The sequence below is a fragment of the Dromaius novaehollandiae genome, chromosome 1 (assembly GCF_036370855.1).
Source record: "Dromaius novaehollandiae isolate bDroNov1 chromosome 1, bDroNov1.hap1, whole genome shotgun sequence".
NCBI classification, from domain to species: Eukaryota; Metazoa; Chordata; class Aves; order Casuariiformes; family Dromaiidae; genus Dromaius; species Dromaius novaehollandiae.
This window is the reverse complement of record NC_088098.1, coordinates 100,233,314-100,260,399: the sequence shown is the minus strand read 5'-3', so window position 1 is coordinate 100,260,399 and position 27,086 is coordinate 100,233,314. Positions and strand designations below refer to the sequence as shown.

General features: G+C 38.7%; 1 protein-coding gene across 4 annotated transcripts in view; it reads right to left on the bottom strand.

Moving 5' to 3' along the window:
- Nucleotides 1-5,294: 5,294 nt before the first annotated feature.
- EPHA3 (EPH receptor A3) overlaps nt 5,295-27,086 on the bottom strand; it is a 233,655-nt gene continuing 211,863 nt past the window's right edge. For 3 of the 4 annotated variants that reach the window (XM_064522262.1, XM_064522272.1, XM_064522267.1), the window contains 3 exons: nt 25,163-25,356; nt 10,731-10,886; nt 5,295-9,361 (listed from right to left, as the gene is read on the bottom strand). In XM_064522262.1, coding sequence (XP_064378332.1) covers nt 9,256-9,361; nt 10,731-10,886; nt 25,163-25,356 — 456 coding nt within the window. In that variant the 3' untranslated portion in view covers nt 5,295-9,255. The remainder of the gene's footprint in view (nt 9,362-10,730; nt 10,887-25,162; nt 25,357-27,086) is intronic. The other variant, XM_064522258.1, reaches the window with a different exon arrangement.

Here is a 27,086-nt window from a genome sequence, read left to right as displayed (position 1 = left end):
TATTTTATGTCCCAAAGACACAGCTGAGCTCACTGAATCTGGTCTATATAGCATAGACCTCAGTCATCATTTAGCACCAGGCTAAATACTATCTTAAACACTAACAGAAGGAAGGTCCAGTTAACACATGGGTGCTACTAAATAGCTTTTTTTTCAATATATGGGTATACCTTAACCAGTTCTGGCACTTTTGCCATGGAGGATATATTCCATAGAAACCGCATGAGAGGAGAGAAAGAACAAATTCTAGTCGTGTGGGTTAAGGGTAGCGAAGGCCTCCAAATTCGTCAGCCCTCACCTTCGGGGCATCTTCACCTTGCCTGGGGAAGGGCCCATTTACCTGGCCTGTGTGCAGCATTTTAAAACCTTCAGGAAAGGTTTTAAAACAGTGTTACAGGGTACAATGGGTGGCTAGCACCAGGGAGCGAGGTTTATTTTGATTTGACCTCTTATGGTTTGATGGAATCTAATTATTTCTTTGGATTTGTTACAGTCTTGAAAAAGTCTCTGATGGCGACATGTTCATAAACACATATACATTTGTTGTGTATTTAATAGTCTTGTTCTTACCAAAAAAATCATGCAATCTACAGAAAGGGGACAGCTAATATATGAGGAAGAGATGAAAAAGGCAGAAAAATAATTCCTTTGTGGGCCACCCCAAAAGCTCACCCCAAAAACCCACAGGCACAATGACAGACTGAAACTTAGGAACAGAGAGAAAGAAAAAGGAATCAAGTAATGACAGAAAAAGAGAAAAAAAGCAAAGTAACCGAGAAAACATCTATACCTAAACCTCAGAACTAGCGAATTTATTTGTTCATATTGTTTCCTATTTCCATTTGACTTCCCTGGCAGGTAGCCCAGTGCTACATCAGTTAGGGGAAAGGAAGTTAAAGTACCACATTGTTGCAGGGATTGAATTTTATTGCTTTACTATTACAATTAGGCAAGTATTAACTCAGTTAATGAGGCATAACTTTTTTTAAAAAGTATATACAACTGGGGATTGTGGATTAGCCCTTCACTAAAGCCCCAAACAAAAACTTTATGAGAGTGAGGGAAAGAGTTTAGAAATAATAACATAACAATAAATAAAAGGTGATGCAACTTTAAAGGGGGGGGGGAAATACTAAAAGCAAGAAATCATCAGTGTTGATAGCTGACAACCAGCCTGAAGGGAGACTGCACGTTTGAGCAGTGTCCAAAGCTGCCGGCAAACCCTGCAGCAAAGCGACCTGAGTACCAAAGGACGAACGGGGGAGATGCCCAAAGCCCCCACCTCATCCCTGAGCAGGGCATCCCTATGCACTGCCCATATTATCAGCTCAAGAGGAACAATTCCTCTCAGTAACCTCGATTTTCAGCTGTTTTTTATGTCTAATTAGCTTTTGTTCTGTTTCAAGCATCATCTGTTCTTCCTAAAGTGATGCCGCTCCATATGTTAAAATTTTACGCTACCACTCTAAATCCTAAGTGGGAGGAAATGTCTACACTGCATATGATTTATGGGGGAAAAATCACAGGCAAAACTAAACGTCCTGTGGGAATCCACATAGCTTAACTTGTGTGGCAAGAGATCAGAAATGGAAAGCACAGCAAGTAAAGCAACTAGCAGCACAATTTTAAAATACTGCTTTAATTATCTCCTATCCTAATTTTTGGATTCTCTGGTTTGTTGGCCTACAAACCATGGTGAATTGGGACTCCCCTGTGCTCACACATCATTAGGCAAGGTGTAAGTAGGTGAGCCGGGCACGTGGCAGCGTGGGCACTGGTGGCGGGGAGCAGGCATGGCCGCAGCCCCCGCGGACCCCAGCTTGCCGCCAGGCTATTGACAGCCTTCCTCGAATACATCCCCTCACCTACCAGCAATTTCAGGTAGTGCCTTCTGCTTTAGTGCGGCTCTCATCGGCACTGAGACACGCAGAGCAATTTTGCACCGTAGCGGCAGGGAAACACAAGGTGTGAAGGAAAACCTGAACTCGGCAGGGCCCCTCAGCACCTGCAGCTTTGGTGGTTGGAGATGATGTTTGGGGCCTGCTCGGCCCATCAAACCGCACGAGGGAAACAGGAACATTGAGAGCAATGAAAGGACGATGGGAAAACGCTGAACCATCCTGTGAACAGAAATCACCAAGCTGGAAACTGCACCTGAGGACTTGGCTCTACAGCGGGGGGGAGGCAGAGATAGGAAAACCAGCCTTGGTGACACTTATGTGCCTCTCTGGTGAGAGCATGGCACACCCACACCAGACCTTCATTTTCTTTGTCATTCAAACAAATCATTTTTAACACCCCCCCCACACACACACCCACACCCACTCCCTTCTCATATGAATACAGAGAGACCCATTGCAGCCCCACGGAGGGAGCTGGCCTGGGGACCGTGCCCTGTTTGGGATTAAAGACCACGGTGCTCCAGAAACAGACCTCGTTTTGGCCAAATCATTTCAGAGCCTTCAAACCAGACATGGCTACTCAGCAAAACTAAGGCACATTTATTTTCTCAATTGAGAAGCAGTCTCAATGTATATTTATAGCACAGTTTCTTCCGAGAATAATAAGTAATGTTTATTAGAGTAGCAACCCACATGCGCTTTGCATATATACAGGATAATGATACGTACAGGTGCCTGAGATCTCGTCTGGTGCTTTTCACCTCACACGAATGTTGCTGAAAATGCAGTTTCAGCTCCATTTCATGGTTTAGTGACGAATCAGTCACTGATGCAAGCTCAACATCTGCTTCCCTAAAGCTCAAAATAATATAAATAATCTTTACTAAACCTCTGGTCATTTCACACTATCTATCTTGCACACATACACTTTTGAAAGGCTTGGAAACCCAGGTCAGTAGTAACTACGAAGCCATGTTGGGTAAACACAAGTGGCTCACTTTACTAAAGAGATTTAAAAATGGAGCTTTCTATTAATATTAGGATAAACTGGCTGGAGGAGTGGAGATGACGGACAGTCTTCCCCCTACATAGACAGCAGCAGGCTGATTTAAAAGATTTCCAGTGAGCCCAGGCAGTGTAACTTAAGTACTTTCACGGGGTGCTTGACCTTACCATCCAGCCTAAAAGCCACATGGTAGCGATGAACGAGAGCTGTTCAGTCTAATTGAAAACAAAGAATGTAATCTGCTAATCAAGCAGATGTTCCTACATGCTTTCTTTAGTGGTGATTCTTAATAGCTGCTTGCTTGCAAAAGTCGAAGATGTAAGCTGAAATCCTGGGCACACAGGAAAAATATTTGCCCACATATATTTCATTTTTATTTTACAGGTAGGAATCTTCAGAGTCAGAGCAAGTGACTCATGCCTTCCGGTTTGCAGAGCCTGCGGGATTTACTACACAAAACTAAAGGGACGAGTCAAAGGGCAGCCACTGGCGAGTCTCTTTGAGAAGTCATGGACTTTGAGCAAGGTCCAGAGGACTGGGGAAGAGCAAAGATCATACTGACTTTTAAAAAGGGGAGAAAAGCAGAGCCAGGCGATTACAGACCAGGTATGCTAACCTCAATATCCAGAAAGACATAAATATCACATAATACATTTCTAAGCAGCTGGAGGATTACAAGGTCTTAATAAACCAACTAAGGCTTGTCAAGAATAAACAAATCATGTCAAACCAGTCTAATTTATTTCTGTGACAGGATAATCTAAAAACTAGAAGATGTGATTTATCTTGTCTTTAGTAAGACTTCTGGTGCTGTCCCACATGACATTCTTACGAGCTAACTGGGGAAATATGGGCTATTATGAAATCACTGTAATGTGAATGCACAGCGAGCTGAAAAATCTTGCTTACTGCGTACTTATCATTTATCAGAGGTTCTCTGGCCTTCTGAAAAGCATGACAAAGAAGCCATAAGAAGGCTGTCTGCGTTTCACGCCATTTACTGTTTGCATTAGAGACCAGCAAGAAGAGCATGTGCATGTCTATACAATGTGTGAATGAAACAAGCCTGGGAGTGCTTTTTGGGAGATATATTTTTAAATTAAGAAAGTAAAATTAAATTAAAATTCAATTAAGAAAGAAGCACAGAACTGAACTAAGAACTGAAAAAAAACTGGCTGCACACATACAAATGGAGAATTACTGCTCAGGCAGCGATAGGATGGAAAGGATCTGAGGAATTACAGTGGCTCACAAACTGAACAGAAGTCAGCAGTATGGATACTTGTCTGTATTAAGAGGCACGTTGTACGTAAGACAGCAGAAGTAATAGTTTGATCCTACTTGGCACTGCTTAGGTTTTTACCGGTTTAAATATCTAGGTTTGGGCATCATCCTTAGGAAGGAAGGCAAAATGAAAAAAGTCGCTAAGATATAACTAAAAAATGTGTATCACAGTTACGGAACTGTTTGTTAGTAATTTATCCCTCCAGATTTGAACCGAGACATGGTGGAGGGCTGGAAAACATCTGCTGTCTCTGCTGCTGTTCATTGAACATATTCTACCCATATTCCAGAACCGGCCGTGAATACTAATACCATTTCACAATAAATGTAACAGTTATAAAAACATTAATATGCACTGTGCCCTTAGGGATATAACATAAATACAATGTACCAGTAACGCTAAAGGGTTAGATGCAAGTCCCTGTAACACAACTGTTGAAGTGAAACCTGTTCCCAATGTAAATAGTTTGCATACTGCAAAGATCAGACCAACAGAGTAGCTTCCCTGCCATTTAAGTATAGCACTGAAAAGCCTTCATTAGAATTTAAAATGACACCATATGTACCTGTGGCAGCACAGCACAAAGGATACTGGTCTTACGAAGTAAAAATGGGTTTTGGTCCAGCTGTTGTTATTTAAAGCTAAGTCAAATTTTTGTCTGTATACTTCTGGGTAGCTCTTTTCAGTGACTCCCCCTTCAACTAAAGATATCAAGATGAAAGGCCAAAAAAAGGCTACTGAATTGCTAAAGCTTGTAAAGTTTATCCACTTTCTCGCTCCATTACAGGTATATCATTCATTGCTCTGAATAGGTAGGAGCAACAAGTGCTGAAATGTCCAAAAGCACGCAAAATCATTTATGGTACAGGAAGACCCTATTACTCAAGTAACTCCTCGAGTAATTGTAACTGGTTTTAGCAAACATTCAAACCATTCGTACTTTTCTAGGAGGCTAATTCTCGAGATGCAAAGTTGGGTTGTATGTTGCCATTTGCAAATAAGACATACTTCAGTGAAGCACATAGAAACTATTTGTGAGGGACATAACAAAACAGGAGCAAAATATTATCTAACACAGATACTCAGAGGCAAGAAATGATCATGGGGTTAAATTACAGTAAGCGGTGGGCTTTTTTATTTTGTTGAAAAGTACATCTTTTACTGGATTCAACATTGTAATAAGATGAAAAGAGGTCCACTGGTAAGGGAAGAAAAAAAGCAAAAATTTGGAAATACTTGACACAACTAAAACTAATGACAGCTTTTTCAATATCCCATAGGCAGGCTGTAGTAGACGATGTTTTCCCATATCCATGGAGAAAGTAAAGTCTTTGACTGACATCGGTTTAGCAAAATGCTGGTCTGTCTAATTCAAACCTGCATTACTTTTTTTTTTTTTTAATAGATAATATAGGTAATATCTAGCTTTCATTCTGAACCCAAGCTTTAACAGTCAGAATTTATCCATATTTAATTACAGTTCTACCACAGTTTTCTAATCAAATAAATTTACTTCATCCTCCAAGCAATCACCTCAATATTCCAGTATGTAAAAAATACTTTCATTATGTTTATTATAAAAATATAAATGTTTCCACTACAAATCATTTTACATTAGTAAGAGGCCATCTACAATTGCACAATATATAAACTAAATGAGTAAGTAATGCTTTAAAATACAAGTTAAAAGTAAATACATATTGCCAATCAAATCACATCTATACATTGCTTATTGAACGTTAAGTAACAGCACAAAACTAGATATGTTAACAGAAATAAATAAAATGGAAACTATATTTAAAGATACAAAACCAATAATATGGTACGCAATGTTGTGAGTAGTTGCATTTTGCTTGATGTCGATAACCAATGCAAGTCCTGTACAGGAAGATGGCCACACAAATTCTAATATCTCTACTCCACAATGAATTGTACACTGCTATGTTTACATATGTACATGGGGAAAAGGGAGTATAGGATGTTTGCAACATAGGCCACTTACAGTATAAATCAACTTTTGACAGGGATGAAAACATAAATGTATTTAAAATGCTCTACTCCTAACAGCAAAGAAAAGCAAAATTGAGTTTCTTTTTTCCCAAGCATCAGTGAGATTTAATCATTTATGTTGAGCGTGCTTTAGCAGTGGGCAAGGAACACGACATGATAGTAAGAGAAAATTCAGGGTGCTTGGTGCAAAGTTTTCAGTCTCAGTCTAAAACTGGATTCTTGTTTTCAGAAGCACTTCACAGATCTCTCCCATCCCTCCCCCCAGCAGCAGAATGAAGCTGAAGAGAAAAATCAAGAATATGTTATAAAAGCCATCCCCACACATACTGTCTCCAAATGGATTTTGGTGACTTAAATTCACTAACAATGTCTGATTTAGATCTTAATCTCAAATTGAAGAGAAGAAAGGTTTTGAATGAACTAAGCAACTGAAAATATAGCTTTTGTATTTAGGATGCTGTATTTTACTACAGATTGCTGTCTATCATGAGAAGTTCTTCATATCTTAAGTGCTTTATTTTCATTTTCTTCTGCTTTTATTTTTTTTATTTCAATTTACTTTAAAACCCATTCATTCTTCCTTCTTTAAAACCCATTCATTTTTCTTTCAGATCACATAAATAAATGTTATCCTGTGAGTGTATTACAAATCAAATCCTTTTAGGCATGCTCACTGCCAGGAGTCACTAAGTCGCTCATCTGCCTCTATTTAGCCGTGTGTGATGAATGTCTTCTTTTTACATTTCGCAACTCTTGGATCTGTGAAGAACAATTTAAAAGCTGATTCAGCTACACAAATCCAAGGAACTGATTCTTCCCTTGCATATGTGCCCTGTGCGGCAAGGACCTTTAAAAAACCAAGCCAAACCAACACACAAAGCAAAAGTAGTTAACTGCTTTTCCCCGCATGGCAAAACATGGCATGCCATGTAGTAAGCTGCCTTGCATACAGTCTTGGACCATCTGTCTGTCCTTCCAGGGACTCACTGCTATTCACTGGAAACAGGTTTAAGTTTAAGCAAGGCAATTTGGAAATCCATAGTGTTCTACAGTAATGGCCAGTGCCTGACTTCTGTATGCCTTCTATTGAGCCTTGAGTGTTAAGAAGCTTATGGTGTCTGCATGGAGCACAAAAAGTGCCTTATGCAGTGATTTAAACTAACTGTTTCCAGAGCAAAGACCTATGTCTGCTCAGAATCAAGACCAATGTGCTCAGGAGCAAAAACTTACAGCTTGCTTTAGTGAAAGAAAACACGGGGGAAGACCCTTGAATCCTGTCCTTCAGGTTCCTTTTTCTACTGGGTACCCTGAATGCTCTCCTAAAGACAGGCTCCTTTCTGCTTTTGTTTAAACAACTAAGCAGAGTTTATTCTTCTCCTTCAAAGCACTGCAGCATTCCTTACTCCTTGACTCATGTTTTAGAAGGAAGAGCCATCTGCAACTACCTTTTGTGCGGAGTCTGATTTTTTTGGTTATATGAGAACGCTTAGCAGACTGCATCCTTGCAAGTGCTTGAGTTTTGGGACTCTCAAAAAGCCATGAGATAGGCGATGTGTTAGCCCTGCCATGACTGGGGTGGCTCCAGACATGAGCAGAGAAGCAAACACAGGTGCCTAAGGAACCGAAAACCAAAAAGTAAGGCCCCTGCAGGATTGCAGCAGCTGAACAAAAGCCTTGAGGATCAGACTTAGGTAAAATTAGACACCAAAGTTCCATTTTATGAGCTTAAATTATCCTTTCAAACCTGGCTGCAAGTCATCATCTCAGTGTAATTAGCAGTGGCTGTGTACATGGTAATACACCTCTCTCTGAGTTACCAGATGAAGAAGTACAGCATCAGGAGCAGAATCTATGAAATGGAAACCAGAAATGGATCGTTCCTCAGTGACCTCAGAAAGTGCCCTCGGTTAATGCAGGATGCAATTCTGACTCCAATTATGTTTACTAGGCAAATATGCCACCTGAACACTACCCGAGAATAGTGGTACTCGTGTCTAATAGGAAGTCAGGCTTTTGGGAAGTTAAGGAAGTGCATGCGCTTGACCAGGGCAGATGTTGATTTAGAGATCAATATGCTTACAATTCTGTCAGTATATGAGCCTGTGTTAAAATACCATTCACTGTAAATGGAAGGAATGTCAGCAATCCCAGATGATTTCTTTAGTGATATAGCTGGAAAAAAGACCATCTCTCTTTCCTTCTGTATTTCCTATATGATGTTATGACCATAAAATTATCTAGAAATTAACCTTCATACAATTGCTCAGGTTATACGAATGAAGTTTGGATAACATGTGGCACTTGGCAGTAATACAGCCAGGTCAAGGTATTTAAGCATAAATATAAACAATAATGGAAAAAAACCCAAAGGAAATAAATATGTCTTTTCAAAATTAAGACTTTTTTCTATTTAAATGAACACAGGGAAGCTAACATCACGGCAAAAATCTTTTGTCAACTAACTCAAAGTCACTACAAACTTTATTTCTGTATTCCTTTCTGAAGTTGGAACATTGTGTTACAATGACATTATAGTAAATATGGCCAGATATGTTTTGAGGTATAGTCCTCTATTTTCCTTGCTTTTAAAGAAATAAAATACCTGTTACAGATCTCTTCTGTGTATAAAAATACTGCAAGTCTTTCTTTCTTCTTGTTTGCTGTATAGATCAGATACACAGCTTTTACGTCCATGTTTTTTTGTGTGTTATTCAGTCACTTAATAATCAAATGGCTCTAGGTTTCAGTATCATTGTTTTTTACTTGGAAGGAAGTTTTACATATTTTTTTCTTTTGAAATTTATTATCATCTGCATCAGTCAGTTAAGAGCACCCACCCTTTTGGATTAATAGATAGAAAAAAAGTTCGCTCCTATTTTTAAGGCATTTATACTCAATATCTGAGTGTCTTAGTGGGTTTGAAATTTCAACCATTATGTTTCCAAAGCTGTTTCAAAGAACTCCTTCAAACTGTGCCGTTTATCAGCCATCACTTTTGCCCTTTGAAGCAACTTCTCTCCCTTTTTTGTCCTGAGCAACATCATTTTGGTACCTTACACAGGAACAGGGCTGTTCTTTGTATGAGTTTCTAGAGCTTTGATACTGCTAACAATCTTCTTTTGAGGTCCCACAACTGTAACACCGACTTTCTTCATGTCACTGGAAGAAAGAGAACATGCACTGCATGAGTAAGCATACTATCTCTAGGTCTCCTACAGCTGATGTGAGCAGACAGCAATCAACTTGCCCTTCTTATATTGCTATGTCGGAGGAGCCTCCAGGTATGGAAATACTGCTGTGACACAAACCCTGGCAGGAAAAGTACTAAGGGCTATTGTATGAAAACAACAGGAGACTGCAAAGCAGAGAAAGAAAAGAGTAAAACTCATTTAGCCTCGTTCTGGTTGCTTACTTGAAAGAAAAGACAATGAAACTGTTTTCTGGTGATATATGTACTGGGATTTGGGACTTGGGGGCAAGGGGTTCACTTCTTGGCCAGCTGCAAGCTTGAGCTTCTCTACTGTCTCCATTCCCCTACCATTCCCCTGACTGTTTTTCCTGGCCAGCACTGACATCTTGCTCTTATGTACTGAGCCCTCTGAACAGTTTTCGTAACTCTGGTATCAACATTGAGATTAATGGCTGTGGCCAAACTTCCAGGGTCTACTGTGTTTTTCACCTTCTGTTTCTCCAGGCAGTCCATTCTCTTTGCTCCTTGTGCAACAGGGAAGTGGTTTAACACTTTGCTAAGAGCGCTAATTAACCAGCAGTTCACAGGAAATTGGACATTCCTAGAGGATTTCTGCACTCTCCCCATAGGGTAATTGTTATAATAAGCCATTATCAGCCTTTTTATAGTTGCAATAATACACTAATTAACAGCATTAATGTGTTTAATTTTCGATACCGCAGCTGTTGGTTACTTCTTCCTCACTTGTCTTGTACCCATCTACCAAATAAGGAGTCAAGATTTTCTTTTACAGTGAGTTCATAGCTGTACCTAATGCCTTTTTTCAGGTGCAAAGAGAACATTACCATGTTGTTCCTTATCACAAGAACAAAAACAGACCAGCAGCTACATAGCGCTTGCCCTCGGTCACCCTGGCTTGATTGAATATGGGACGGGCAATAAAGGAAGAGATTGGCATAGGTGCCAGGTGTGAGAAACCCCATGTAAAAGGCAGATTATAAACTATCAGCTCAGAAACTTCCTAAACTGTGAGTGAAGGAACATAACACTGGTGTACCACATCATGCATAGCATTATTTCTTCAGAAGAAACTGAAATTTCCTTGGCATAAGTGAGAAAAACCTATGAGACTATAGTCTTTGCGCTATCAACAGAGTATCTAACAGTTTCCTCCACGTGTATTCCAAGTACAACATTAATAGAAATTTGTCACTTTAAACCTAACATTTGGCTACACCCTAGAAACTTGGTATAAGAAATGCTACTCTTATGCTTATATTTAAACCTGTACCCCTGGCCATAACCAGTGACAAAGAGTTGTGGTCAGTTCAAACTTACTCTGTGGAAATCTTGGCTATTGTATCACAGGAACTGTATTCCACGCCTGTGAAAATGTCTTTGCACTGTCCTGTCCGGAAACCGTTGAGCCAATCACCTGTTGTGCGGAAGGCTGAAATATCAATGTTACTTTGGTCCAGGAGAAGATTTGATGGCCTGAAATAAAAAAAAAGAATGTGATGAAAGTGAGGGAGCAAGGATAAGGATGGATTTATTTGTGTCTAAACTTAACACCAGCATGAGTAAGAGCTTCGAGGCTACATGCAGCTTTTCTGTTCATCTGTGGAATTTATCTGTCACTGAGGCCTCATTTATCCACATTGGCAGCTTTGAGGAACACTGTGTAATCATTTTGCTTAAGAGCCCCAGCTTTTCATGCCCACGGTTTAAATCACTGAAGCATCACCAACTCATGAAATGTATTGTTACATTACAGTTTAATGTGTTTAAGTATTAGCAAAGACAAGCCTAATTTAGATTTTATTTATATGATTCACCTAGTCCCAAACAATGTACTAGTTCCTACTATGATGCACACTCCTAATTTCAAATGGAGTGCGTTGGTAGAATTTACACACATCAAACATTCAGAGTATTGCAGCCTATCGCAAAACCCTAGATGGTGCTATTACAGTTGGAAGCACAAATAATTGGACTCCAGTGGCTTTAAAAAATTATATTAAATCTAAAAATCAAACATTAAGGGAATTTGCGAGACAAGTGTAACTGTCCATGTGAGATTTGTATTTTACAATGCGCAGAGACAGAATTGAGGAATTTTGTGGTTAAATACATTGAGCCAAATGTACATGCATTTGCCATGCCCATGGTGGCCATGCTAGGACTGAAATTTCCATAAAGATATCATACAAATAATTTCAAGGTAAGAATGGAATCATCTGCCTTTGAAATCAGCTTGGTGCTTATGAAGGATGCTGAACTGACATGGTGGCAATAAAGTTCTCTATTTAAAAATCAAAGAAGAAATCAGTTAGAAATCACCTCCCTTTACTCTGCTCACTCATGGCACCTCAAATCTCACACTGAAAGGAGTCAAGACTAAGTTGCGAGATGGTGACTCAGTCTTCAAACCCTTTTTTGCATTTTTTGTTTCAATGCCGTCACTGCTCTTCAGACACATCATGCACACTCACTTGTTTTGTGGAAGTCATTGCGTGAGCCACAGATTGCACTGACTTTGGGCTACAACTGATCTTGAACAGAGTTCAGTTGTGAAATAAAACGTCTTCTATTTCATTAAGCACTATTTAAGCATTCTCCCCAGGAATTAACATAGGCACTGAGGTGCAGAACCTTTCCTGTATGAACCATGGGTTAATTTAAGCAGTGGTTTGGAGAATTATTACAGCATTAAAATACATGCAGGAAAAATACCAATATTGTGCCTAAAAGTACCTAAAACCTATTTCAGGTTAGCAACTAAAAACAACAATCCTTCCGTATTTGCAGGTGGATTTTCAATGAAAACACTTCCTATTTTCTTGGCATTACAGTGCCAACCTTTTCATGCCTGGGTCCCTGTGTCTTTTTCCTATCTCACTAAAAGGAATTAAAGAAAACATACCATTATGTTTCTTTATCCATTTAAACCTTTCCCTGTCTGTCTAACTAGAAGCTATTGAGAACAAAATATTCATCTGAAAATAAAGATAAGGATTAAATGTATATTTTTTCATCAAGGAGGAAATGTATTGCAGCTGATCCTGCACTTGGCATACCACAAGTGGCACAACTGTCTGCTCCCATATTGATCCAGAAATTCAGTCCTGTCCGACCACAGGATTCTTGTTTTCATGGTCTTGTTATTATATTATGACTTCTCATCTAAGGGCAGAGAGGTTAAAAAAATCACCAGCCTTTCCGTATTTAGTCGCTAGAGATAGGATCTACCTCACTTAGTTTTAGCCATCTAAAAATACAGCATGTAAACCCAGATAGTTTTCTGAACTATTGCTTCAGTCCGTGGAGAGAGACATGCATTTCTAGGGGATTTGCCCATTCCGAAACAGGTCTTCAAGACAAAAAGCTTACATGAGATGCCCAGCTTTCAGGGTGGGCAGTGATCTGTTCTTAGCTGTTCTTCCTCACTGACTTGCTATCTTTTCTAAACTGTGTAAGCCTCTGAATAGCAATACAATCAGTAATGTCTTTCTGCTGACAAGGCATCTTACTAATTCTAATTACCTTACTATCTCAGTGCTAATTAGTATGATAATACCTTCCTTGACTAGTCAGATGCTATTAGAGAACATCACCTGGTATTTCCTCATTTTGCCCTCCACTGAAAAACATGTGTCTACACTGGACAGCTTTTAGCCCTCCTTCAGAAAAGAAACATGCTCCATTTTAAGTATGAACAGCTTACGAGTGTTTATGTCAGCTCATGCATAAAGCTAAGCACATGCTTAGCTGTGAGATCAGCATGGTGCTGACTCATGAGCACAGGAGGCTGAACTAGAGGAGATCCAAAGCAGTTATCGCTGCAGCTGCACAATCTATCTTCTCTGGTAGATTCTATTTCCATGACTCTAGTGAAAAAATCACCTGATTACTACAGCTAAATCCATCCAAAGTGAATTTATTCACTGGTGGGAAGTGAAATGAGATGTGGTTAGACAAACACCATAATTTGAAGATAGTGATCATGCAGTCTAACCGGTAGGTTACAGTTTTTGGTACCAAAGTTATTGGTACCTCTTTGTCCCAAAGCTAAGCCATCTCTGAGCATTGCAAAAAAGGCTAAAGGAAGAGTTTGTAAAGGCTCCCAAGATCATTAAGTGCTTCAAAACACCAAATTTAAACTCTTATAAGCAGTCTAGAAAAATCCAAACAAAACCTCTCTACTCCAATGCTTGTTTTTGTTAAGTTTCATCAAGATCAGAAGTACTAAAATAGCATACTCTTGCAGTACATCTGACTCTCACTGGAAACAGGAAATACCACATCAGTTACACTGAGATTTTTTACCTGAATTTTGAAGAAAAGAACAATCTGGCTTTGAGATCAAATAACTTTGTATTGTCTACATATTAAACAGCACCTTCTACCTTTGCTGCTTTGCTAATCATCATAAATCAGCTGATTTCTTTCAAGAACAAAAAATGATTTTAGTATCTTTTTCCCTTCTGGCATCTCAGGACACCATTATAGAGCTAGTCAGATGCTGAAAATCTGACTTCAGAATCATAAATGGACAACTGCTGCTGTATATTCAACTTCAATTTTCACCTGGTCTCAGAGCACTGATGTCCCTGACTGGGCACCTTTGGCCTATCTTCTCTCCAGAGCCCAGCCAAGACAAGAAGGCTGCTGCCTGCTGTACCAGACTCTAGAGATGCTGGGGCCTGCACCTTGACCGCTGTAAATGGCTAATCATTGACCCCAACTATGGACCTTACATCCTGAGAACAACTGTAGATGGAAATGAAAGTGGCAGAAAACACCAGAACCCAGCTCTGACCACCAAAACAAGAAAGAAGGGAACGCACGTATAGCAACACCAAAATACAGCCTGAGCTAAGGAAAGAAGATCCAACAGACTTATGTTCTTGTTCTCATGCTAAAACCAGATCTTAGGATCTACATGATATACAGCTCTAAACGCCTTCCAGTTAAAGGCTCAGGTTTGACAATCAGGCCCAAGATATTTTTATTCAGTAGCTGTACAGCCTGTGTCTCCCGGACTACTGTTTGTCCCAAGAAGAGCCAATGCTTTTTATTTATGGTTTTCTGGGTATAGTGTCTGGAATCCCAAGACATTTATTAAGAGTATTTATGAAGTGTTCTTAGTGATAAAGCATGGCGTTTCGCTTTTTTTCCCCCAGCCTAGTATGTCTTTTCAACTTAAAATCTAATAAAACAAGGCCTGACTTAAGAATCAGTAACGAAAAAAAGTATAAACAAGTTGAAATAGAACAGGTCTCTAGGATTAGGAATTAGAGTGGCCCAAAAGAGCTTTTATGTTTATTACTTGGATCAAAGTATCATCAGAACAAAAAATATGACCTAATTTTAATGTAAGTGACCTCAGAATAACCAGCACTGTAAAGTATCATTTTTCTCCTTGTAGGATTCCAAACAAAAATTAGTTACTTTCCTCCTCAGAGAGGACATCTGGACAGTTTATCAATGAACAGGAATCTGTCTCACTGTGAAGAGCCTGCGATGTCTCCTCACGTGCACCAAGGGAAAGCTGGGCTTTCAGAGCATCTGCACACATTGGCAGTTTTTTTTCCCTCTGACCCAGCCCCTAGACAGAAGGTCCGAACATGAAATTTATGGGCTGGGTGATGTGCGCCATGAGCTCACACTTTACCAGACAAATTAGATGGGTTGCAATCCGTGCAGCTGTAAACGACGTCCTGCAGGGTTCCACCTGATCTTTTACAGCTTTCCATAAATCAGTACCTACTAGCTTCAGAAGAGAGTCATTAAAAAGAAATCATGGAAATTACATGTTTGCTCAGGGGAAGTGAAACAGAACATTTCCCTCTGTCTTTTCCTTTCTTATTACTTCCCCCTGCCTCCTCTTTCTAAAACTCTTTTTATTTTGTTGCTTTGACCAAACTATGATATATCCCCATTGTGTTATCTGTCAGCTGTCATGGAAAGACTTTTTATTCTGTTCATCCTTACTGTGTGTCTATCTACAGAGCTGTATTTGCTGACATGTGGTGCCCTGAAAAAAATCAACAAGACTTATGTTAAAGAGGAACAGTGAGATGCCAGTTACAAAATGCCCTATTGCTGAAAGCTTTCTCTGGATGTGCCCACTATGCTAACAGTTGGAATTAACCTTTGAGTCATGCATAGTGGCAGGGGGAACTCTAGTTTGTTATCATTAGCACGGCTTTTTGTCACAAAGCAGGGAAACTTTTGTTACACCATACAATAATGACAAAAAAACACAGAAAACATCATCAGAAACCTTCCCACTATGGCATGATAATCTCAACTGCGGATGGCTGCTATTTGGTGAGAAAGGAATATATTAATTTATAAGTTCAGGAAACAAGACAAATAACAGGAAAATATCCTCTCATTTCTTATGCACAAAGGATGGGATTCTGCAAATACAGAGAGGAATTCTGCAGGCATGATCCTGTATTTGAGGTGGCAGTACCTCCTCTCTTTCCACTCCTTCCTCCAAACAACACAAACCAACTTTCAAATCTTAAATCTAGCAGTTTCCTTTCTGCAATCAGACTACAGAGACTATAGGACATGTATGCTTTCTTTTAAAGTGGAAAGCATTTAAAAACATAAAGTAATTTCCTGTGGCAAAATTTAGGTGTTTATAATCTGATTTTGTAAAGTGAAATTCCTCCCTAAGAGGGAACTAAGGCCCTTACAGGCTTGAAAGTCACACTGGACTTTTTACTTTCTAGCTCTATGTTTTCCATTGACAAAAAATTTACCAGAGCTTCCTCTTGGATAATGAACAAGTAAAATTTCAGCTGCTCCCAGATGTCAGTCCTCCAGCCTTTAGCTGTACCTCAGACTAGGGTTTTTAAGGAGCTTCTATCTTTTTAGCATCCTGGTGGGGTGTATCATATGCCTGGGTATTTCAATGCTCCTCAATTTACTTTTTTCCCACCAAAATCAGTGGAGACAGTGAAGGCAAAAAATACCAGTGTGTGGCTGAAATGATTTTCTTTTTCTCATAATACAGATTAAGCTGTGCAGCAACAGAAGCAACAGAAGTAATGTCACTGGCCATTTGGTGGGATTCATAGCTGCTCAGAGAAATACCCTTAACAACCACCAGTCAATACTGGTAGGACAGTCTATAGGCTCTTTAAAAGAGCCTTAGAGAGCTTTTAAAATGTTGTTCTGGCTCTGTGTGTCTACCATTTTCTATATATGACTAGCCTTACATCTCACATTTGGCTGCAATGCGAATTTCGATGGACAAAGCATTCACTGCATCAGGCAATGGCTTTGTGCAGTTTCCTTTTCCAGCATTTCCAGCTTAGAATTGCCATTAACACTAATGAGGGTTGCACATGGTAAACTTAGCACACTGAGCTAAGAAAAATAGAACATAATCCCTCTGAATCACAATAAACATCAAATGTGCAAACTAAGGACACATTCTGACCTGTCTACATTACTATTTAAACTATATATTTCAATCTGCTGTGAATTCTTGTCTGAGTTTCATCAACAGAGTCAAATTAGAGGTGCGAAAGTGCAAATAGATGTTTTACTGTACATACTAACAGTAAGCCCTAGCAATTTCGAACTTTGGAGGAACAATGGTTCATTTGTATTAACCTCAGGCATGATACTAATGACTGCTGGATAAAGTCACACCGCAACAGGTCTTTTATGTCTCTATCACGCTGACTAACTGAAGTGCCCCCAAATCCCTTAAGTCTCACTGCTGCACTCCACATGCAACCCAAATTATGATTATATATCAAGGCGTATTATTTAGTGTAACATTTTATTTTTCCATGTGATTAATAGTTAAGTTTTTCCATATCCATGATTTCATTGTTTTATGCTTAACAGAAGGACAGCCAGCATATTAGGTTTACATTATTTGAATTCTTTCAGAGCAGGCTGTCCATTTTAGGATACAGATTGCATTGTTGATGTTTCTTTGAATGGGGCTAAAAATTCATATGTAGGCTTCTGTTCTGCAGCATTCTGCCAAGCCTAGACCCTTTTGTTAATACCTGGACAATCACAAAGTCTGAACAGCACTGAAAGGCTCTGACTATAAAACTGAAAGCTCCTTCCTTCAGTCCTTCAGTCTTAAAGTTCCTAAGAGTGAGAAGCAAGCAAGCAAAATTACAGCAGGGCAGCAATACTTTTTGACCATCTGAAGCCATCTGACCTGAATGGTAAAAAAAGGAACTTTTCAACAAAATGTTTGGCCAACACAAATAGCAGTTTTGCAGTAAGAATTACTGTAAAAACAGGGCTTGAAGAATGTTGCAAAATGGAGCAGTCTAAGTTTTTGTTTTGACCTGTTCACTGCCTCTACCGAGTTTAAATTGCACAAATACCCCACCAAGCTAGCATATGAGAAGGAGTTTCCACAGAATCATCAGATTTTAAGTGGAAACAAACTTTGTGAGAAGCAAACTTCAAATTTTTAAATACAAATGATTGCTCTGGACATATGAGAGCAAATATCATGCTTAACCAGTGAGAACGCCACAGTGACAGCCAAATAAAGCAAATTTTCAGGAGCAAACGCTTGCAGTCAGCTACCCACAAATAACATGTAGGCCAAATATTGCTCAAGAAAATTATTCCAGGGAATAATTCAAACAATGCATGAAATTCAAGAATATCAGGATAGGGCTGCAAACAACTTGCTAACACATGATTGTATGGAAGAGGAATTCTTCATACACATTTTCAAATGCTTTCTTAGTTTCATCAGGAAGAGTAACTGACCCTGACCCTTTACATTTCCTGAACTATATTAAAAGAATTTCAACTATGCTTTTTCTGAAAATATGTTGCTTTCTTGTCTTTTTAGCTTTAGATATAACAATATTGGCAGAAATTACATGTTAAATGGAGAACTTCTAACATGTAAAACAGATCCAAACCCAAATCTACCTCCTATGCAGCAGTGCAATTCAAATATAATGCACTTTTTTTGCTGTTTTTTTTCAATTCAGTTACATAGTTATGAATTACCAAATAAGATGCATTTAGGGGATTAAAAAAAAACATGTAAGTGTTTAAAAATGAAAACTTTTTTTTTTAATTTCTGTAGTCAGACTTGTGAGTTCCTCATCACAGAGTTGAAACTTGGAAATTAATGGAAAAGGGGAAACACGTTTAACAGTGTGAGATATACAGTCTCAGACCTCTGTGTCACAGCAATGGCCAGTTTCTCCCTCTGTCCTGGTTCTCAGTCAAAGTCAGCCGAGTTTCAGAGAGACAACTATACATTCTGTAAACTTCAGTTCCAGAGCCTCCAAAAGCATTTTAGGTTTTACACCTGTATCTTAACTGACATTCATAAACACAAAGAATGAATTTTGGTTGCATATTCATTATTATAAATGAAGAATAATTTGACTGAGTTCTGTGAAGTACCTCTGTATTTACACTCGTGTTCTGGAAAGCAGACATTTGGCCTTAAATTTTATTTAAGTACTACCCACAGAAAAGGTTTGTAGTCAGCAAGGATGATGGTCTTCACTTTGAAAGTAGCATAAATATAATTTTAAATGTCTTTTTATTTTGTTAAGCAGTGTTCTTCCTTTAAAAATCTGTTTCTGTTTCCTTATTTTAGCTTTTCATATTATATTCTCTTCAGAAATCCTTTAATAGACCGCAAATAAAAGGCAGGCATGTAACTTCTCACATTTTGCAACTGGCAACATTTATTATGCTATCCAGAGAAGACTAGTGGACTAAAATGAGTATTTGAAATTACAAAATAAAACATTGCTTCAGAAGCTCCTATGTGTAAGAAGAAGAGATTCAATTTTTAACCCTTTAAAAATACTCTTAATCCCAAGGACTGACTGGAAATTAGTTAGACTGGCTGATGCTCTCTGCTGGAGTGCAGAGAGAGGAATCTACAAAGTGCAGGAAAGTCAGCTTTGGGTTCGGTCTCTATTTATGAAATCAAGCAGCTTTCTTGAAGCTTACTGGCTTTGCTGAACAAGCTCTGTCTTTTCTATATATTTCATACTAAAGGTAGCTCCATGTCAGGCGAAATAGATGTTGAACCTTATTAAATGGCTAGCCTGCAAGTAACACCTTCATCTGCAACAATTTGGGGCAAATTTTCAAATTAATCCTCCTGTGAGGAAGGTAACTTAAATTTTACAGATGGCCAGAAAAGTTAGCTAAACATAATAATTGTTTTAAAAGCCCTTATAAAGCATCTGGATTTGAAGTGGATGGTTTTGACATTTTCCAAAATAAAATGAAGGCCAACTTATTTTGCAAAATACTTGATAACTGCATTTGCAAACAGAAAACTGCTTCACAAACGTGTTTCCAACCACTCTATTGGTATCTTACCAGGAAAGCAGACAGAAGTCACCAGTCAGTTTTACAAAACTACCTGCAAGCAGTAAAACATGATAATGACTTTCCGTGTTAGATGCTTGAGATAGATACGAACTGAAAATAAAGACATTAAAGGAAAAACGTGTCATTAAAATCTCCTTCGTCTTAGATCCTCTTCTCAATTTGCAATGCAAAATAAGTAGCAATTTTCAGTGAAGACCCAATGAAACTAATAAAATTGTCAGCTGTTAACTTGGAGCAGCTCATAAAATAATGACTTTTTTTTTTTACACGGAAGACAGTTGTTTGCTTTCTGTGTTTTATACATGAGACAAATACTTGCAATTCTTGTACTTAAATATAGTTATTAATAAACCTACAAGCACAAGAAAAGGTTACAGATCATTTAATAAAGAAACATAATTGCCAGGTGGTTCCAATACAATTCCTTTCTTCCTGTCCTAAATATATGTTTACTGTAGAAAGGACAGGTGAAATACTTGACATTGTCTTTCACTTTACCAAAAGGTTACAGAAGCAAAAGTACAAATACAGAAGCAGACTGACTTTTTTTGTGTGGATTCCTTCCCAATTTTGAAATCCACCACAGAGTTGGCAGAAATTCAGAATTTCTGAAAATTACGTGTTTGAATTAGAACTTTTTTCAACTTTTTCAAACGTTCTTTTTTTGGCAGGTGCTGTGGATTAACTTTGTTATTCCTATTTTAGCAGGCTCAAAATGACTAAGTGATTTTTGTCCCACCTGCACCACAGATGTGAAACAAACACAGCCCCACGTTCACCAGAACAACAATCGGAAAGATCCAATATTACTCACATTGCCTGAATCCCATTTCAGAACCCTGATACCTAAAAGTCACACTATCCTCCAATAGCATAATCCACTTTGGGACATAAATGCTTTAAAGATATTTTTATTAATACACTATGTTTTAGATGTATTTTTCCAAATGTCTGTGTATGATAGAGTAAGATTCACATATATAAAATGACAATATACAGACATTCTACCTCTGGAGAGTCATCTTACATATAACAGAGAAATGTTTTGCTCAGAAACTAATCAGAAATAAGTGACCAAAAAGAAAATGAAGCGTTAATGAATTCATTTCAGAATTGCAGTGTATAAAAAATTTTTCAGTTGTGTAACTCTTGGGTTAAAATTTTTTTTTTCACACAAATGAAACAAGAACTAACAAAACCTTTTCGATCACAGCTTCACCAACTGGTTAGCACACGGGTGAAGTGATTCTGTCTCCTATTAAAGTTTAGAACACTTTCCATCTGCTTTGTATCTGAATGAAATGTTCACAAACGTGAAGTAATACACAATGGACTAAAAAATAATAAGCTCAAGTAGAAAAATAATGGAACTGATCAAAACTGGAAGAACTATGAACTCACTTCCATCCTAAAAATATCCAAACAACCTAACGACTCAGTTATAAAAATGAACATAATGCTCAGATAACAAGAAAGAACAGCAAGACATAAATCAAAGAAAAATATGATGGGGTTACTTTACCAAACTGTATGACTTATACAACTTGATGCGTACTGAATTCTATATCTATAGGCCTTTACAGAGCTGGAAATATACTCAAGACAACCTAAAGGACACAAAACACTCAAGAGCCTATAACTAGCGTAGGCTTTGTTAGAAAGGCCTCAAGGTGGCCACCTAATTAAAAAGTGAACTTTGACTGGTAAAAAAAAATAAAAAATCAGCCATACTCTCTGTACTTTACAAGGAATAGGAAAGGAATTTTCATGTGAATTAGAGACGAAGCACAACATCAGAAAGATATTATGAAACATTTTTTAGGCTAAAGTTACAAAAAAGTTTTGCTGAGGTAAGGTTGACAAACATATAGAAAAATTTGCAAAGAGAAGGTCAATAAGGATAAAAAATCTCCCTATGTATGAAGAAATTATTAGATGCCAAGGTGTGGCTAGAAGGAGTAGAAAACTGAAAAGGAAATACAAAACTGAAAGCTTTGACTCCTCTCCCATATTCCTATGAGATATTAGTATAAAACATGCTCAGGCTATGGCCTTTGAAAAAGAAATACAGTCATGCGCATCCTTCAGTTAAAGTCAGCTATAAATGTAATGTAACAGAGGACAGGGATATCCTGTGCACCTCCAAAAATGTGCTTTTAAATAGGATATAAGATCATTGTGTCTATTTTAAACAAACACCAGCTCTAAAATCTGTAAGAAGAGACAGGCTTTGCATCTGTAACAGAAATCATCAGGCTAAACATTTTTCCTGACCAAGTATATTTTGAACACCTCTAAGCATATGTTGGGGATGAAGCCTTAGCATTTTTTCAGTAGCAGGACAGAACAGGCCAGAGGAGACCTCTGCAGCTTAGATTATTTACTTATTACGGGTATGGGGAGAGGTGCTGTGGGAGTACTTCAGCCTCAAATAACAACTGAGAGTAGCCGTCTGAGATGATGTAATCCACTGAGCCCTCTGGGCTGAACAAAGTACTTATTACACAGGGCTTTACCGCTATAGTGATGTCTGTCCCTCCCAGGATGCAGACAGTAAAATGAAATCTGCTTGGAGACTGACTGTACATCTTTTTTTCTTAGGAGCTGCCCTGAATCCCTGCCTTTCCATATCAGTTGACTACTCCTGCACGTAATTCTACAGCAAGGCCCAAACCCATTTGAAGCCTAGCTTCTTATTTTTCCCTGTCAGCCTTTATGAAAGGCATGCTGCACATCAGCGATTCAGTGCCAGGCTAGAAGACCTATAGGCTCCTACTGTAGAAGTAGGACAAGTTACCTGACAGAAGTGCCTCTGCAAGACACAAAGTGGGTGAAGCTGGCTGCAGCTTTTATAACCAGAGCTGAGGTTTGAGGTTTTGGCAATGGTCACATCGGGGTGTTCGTGGATTTCCAAATCTGCATAGGTGTCCCCAGCACTATGTTGTCACATCTAATTCTCAGTCGTATGCAAGTTTAAAGATAGCCTAGGTAGGTCTGCAGACGCTGACAGGGAGAGAGTGAGATGGAGAGATCACTGATCACCGATTTCCTGAACTGCAACAGATGCCTTCCCAGTGGGGAAGTGTTTTGGCTCACCCCTTCTGCTGGTGCCGGGGCCCCCAGGCCCTGCTGGGGTGCTCCCCATACAGATCCCAGAGTCCCCAGGTCTGTCACTGAGGGGTGAGGAGCTGCAGAAAAGGAGCGAGACTGAACTGCTTGGGAATGCAAGGGTTGCCAAGGATGAAGCAGGGGAAAGGGGAAAAGTAATGGGGAAGGAGGGAAGGGAATGAAAATCTCCTTGAACATCCCACCTACTCAGAAAGACACTCTCCTTATCTAAGCCAAAGCCGCAACTGTCTTAGAGCTCACCTCAAGTAGCTGTGAAAAGTCCCCTACAGTGTTAGCAGCCTCCTTCCCCTTTCCTCTCCCCACGCTGTGCTGTGAGCAGAGAGCAGAGCATCAGGATAGGGAAGTGAGAGCCTGTGTTGCCCCTCCCAGTAAATTATGTAATGAAATAGGAGCAGGCAGAGCGAGGGAGAAAGAAAGGAGCGAGCAAGACTGCATTTTGGTGCTGCGTGGCAGAAGCTAACAGGTGCAAAATAATACTCAAACCGAATGTGTTCCCCATGAGAGGATATCAGCTTTTACTGCGTGAACTGATGCTTCAGCATTGTTTTCAGCTCTGCTAGGTTCAACTCCCTAATTACAAAGACCAAAACCATGGAAATTTTGCTTTTGTTTGAAATGCAAAATATGCGGGCACTGATTTCTACAGTCAAAAACCAAACACACTACATGATACTCATGATTCCCAACTCCCCTGTTCAGCAGAGCACTTCAGTATACCCCTGCAAGGTAATTATTTGCATGAGTCCTTCACCAAATGGCAGTGCAAGATGTTTAGAAGAAACCTGCTCGACTAAGAAGATAATTGTTAACAACTTTGTTTCTTTTTCTAGGCAGTCACCTGCCAGGTAACAGAAATAACTGTCCTGGTAAGCACTTCGGTTAACTGTGTTAAATAGTCACCAATCAAATTATTACAATATAATTACTGTGCAAGCGTTCTTCTCTCATTATATATATTTTAAGAGCAAATCCCATTAGTATGGTGGCCTTCCTTTTCCCTGGAAGAGGGAAGTCTCTGGAGCAACAGTAGGAGGTAATTAGACTAGTCAGCCTCTACCTCGGGACGCAACATAATGCTGGTGCCAGGGAAAAGGTGGCAAGGTCCGTGTTACCTGCACAGCAGGCTGCAGTATCAATGCAGTTCTCCAAGCTGCATTGCCTTAGCTCCAGTTCCCTTTTTGCGCTTTCCCATTAGACTGCTGTGATGAGGAGTGTGATTTATTAGAAGTAAAGGTCTGAGAAGTATATTTTGCTGGGTTCATTTTTAAAGCTTGCCTTGTGTCAGATTCTGGTCTCTTGCCCATAGAAGCAGCCCTCCAAGACCTGGGTCTGACACAGCAGAAAAGCAGAGTACATCACTCACTGACTATTTTGCAGATGGAATATTTTTCACCAGCATTTGTGCTAAAAATAATTTTATATCTCTTCAGATCACTTCACTAGGAGTATGACATTTTCTGCATTATATAAACTGATTCACTCACACCTTACTTAACCAAAGCTCTTATTTCACCACATCCTCATTATGTCTTTAGGTGTCAACACATTCTTCAGTTACTCCCTCTCAATGATATAGTGCTTGTCTCATCACAGTGATGTTCCAGAGTGTTTTGAAGAAACAGGATTATAAATGAATGTTTTTAATGCAATTAGGAATATTGCATGGCTTGGAAATGAATTCCTAGTTAAGGCACTGAACTAACAGAAAGCGTAGGTGCCTTTTTTAAGTATGTGAGTACTATTCAAGATGAAAAGATAATTCATATGATTAAAGTTAAGGTGATTTTTCAGAGCAGAGTGTAAGTGTATGATATAGAATATATGCATTTGGCCCCAATTCAGAAAGATACTTAGGAACATGGCTACCTTTAACCTATGAAACACTAAGTACTTACAACACCACATAAGGTCCAGAGAAGGAAAAGGAAGATCACATGATGGCCAAATCACTCATCTGTCTCTCTCTAGCAAACCTCTGTTCAATCTTACAATGGGTTTCACAACCCTAGCATAACTGCTTTGCTGAATTAAAGTGTCTAATAATAAATCAGCAATAAAAATAAGAGCAATAAAAAAGGTAATAACGTTAAATCTTTCTCCCATATGGACAGCCAGGAAGCTTTCTCTAGCCTTCAAGACTGCATATAGCCATGGTTAAAGTTGAAAAAAAGGGGTTAACAGAGTAAACAAATTCTAATTATGGAAGATGAAGAAAACAAAGACATTTATTTATGTTATGTGCAAACTGGGATCTAGTATGTCACCTTGCCGCCGCGTTGGTGATTATTTTCAGACTGCTGGGATTACGGATCAGTTTATCCAGGATGCTGACAATCTGCTCAAACTTGGGTCTGTTGTTTCTGTCTTTCTGCCAACAGTCCAGCATCAGCTGATACAAGGCAGCTGGGCAGTCCATAGGAGGTGGCAAGCGGTACCCTTCATCAACAGCCTTAATTACCTGCACAAGGATAAAAGTTTTTGAAAACTTCAAGGCACTTAAATCAACTAGTTCTTATCAATTCTGTGAGCCACATTACCATGGACATTTCATGTTTAAACAGATGTGTTTATTCACTAATTGTCTTGCAATGCAATGCTTCTGGTTTATCTGCAGAGTAAACCAGGCAGTAAATTAGGCATACAGAAAGGCCTAAAGGAAAGTTAAGATACCGTATGTGACTTTGAGGAAGGTGAAAGTAAAAAGCAACTCCAAAACTCTTATTTGATTAAACTAAATGCATATAAAAGCTACAGTTAGCAAGCCTCTTGTTTAACTATGCCTAACTTCAAAAGGTCTTGAACACCGCTTGCCTAATGATCCTCAGCAGCACACGATTTCCAAAGTCTCTGGTGGATATTCCACTCAGCATAAAATAAAACTACCTTCTCACAGAAGATCCTGCACTCATAGATAGAAGGCCATGTAAAGGAATTTGGCTGTTATTCATCTCAGTGCCAGAAAATACCTCGAAAACTTACTGCAAGGATAACTGTATACCTCCTACTGGTACAGGTGGGCAGCGCAGGCCCAGTTCTTCTATCATTTGTCTAGGTGCAGGGTCAGTGAGTTCAAAGCCATCAATTAATACAATAAAACTTAGCCTAGAATTTATATTATGAAGCTTTTTAATGCACCAAAATTTCCTCCATTTCACTAGAGTATAAACATCTTGATCATCTTACAGTAGCTACTGTACCTTGAGTAAGAAAACAACTTATTCTAAGTAGAAAATGATAGAGCAATAGTCTGTTAATCTTTCCAGTTCTCTGTATCAGTTAATTCAAAAGCAGAAAAAACTGTTCTGAATCAAAACAGGGATAGGAAAACATTCCTGGTTGAAACTGCCATGAAGCAAAAGCATGTAAAATAGATTCATCTTTCCTGTTTTTGATTATAAATTCAACAGCTATTATGAAAAGCATTGCACTAGATTATCAACCTACGTAACTCAAATAATTAACTTCTGCCAACAGTAGAGAAATGCTCATGATCAATTAAGAGAAAAATACAGCTTGTTGCTCAGACCTGAGTTCCAGTGGTACTCATTTGAAAGTAAAAGTTTTCTTCTCTTTTTTCTTATTTCTTCAATATAACGTGGTATAAAGAGTGTCTGACTATAATTATGTTACCAACTATTAAAACTTGGTATGAGTAATGATACATAGCAAGCCTTTGGAAAATCTATGTGTATTAGTGATTGTGCTTCAGAATATTTGGTTCATAATAATGAATGTGGAATAAATCTAGGATTAATAAGTTAACAGAAAAAAACCCTCCAAGACATGTTAAAAAAATCTCATTTGGGAAAATACTATGCTTCTAACAAAATATTTTAAGAGATACATTAATTACTTGGATTGCAGACTTGGATAGTTTACCAGCATAGCGTAGAAGTCTGTATTAGAAGGCTTCTAAAGAAACCACTATACTTCTCTATGTTATTCGTTGATTACTTCCAGAAGTATTTTGGTTTCATTAAAATCTTAGTAGAAATGCTTTGCTTCTCTTTTTCACAGGCTCCAAGAGCAATTTATTCTGTGCATTTGACATTTATGGAAAACTTCTACAGAATATTAGAGAAGTGGAACCAAAGGGGATCACAGAAATTTAAGAAGGGAGTTTCTAACAATAAGCTAAGGAATGTAAAAGGGATTGACATCATTGCAGTGGAATTGTTTGAATCATCC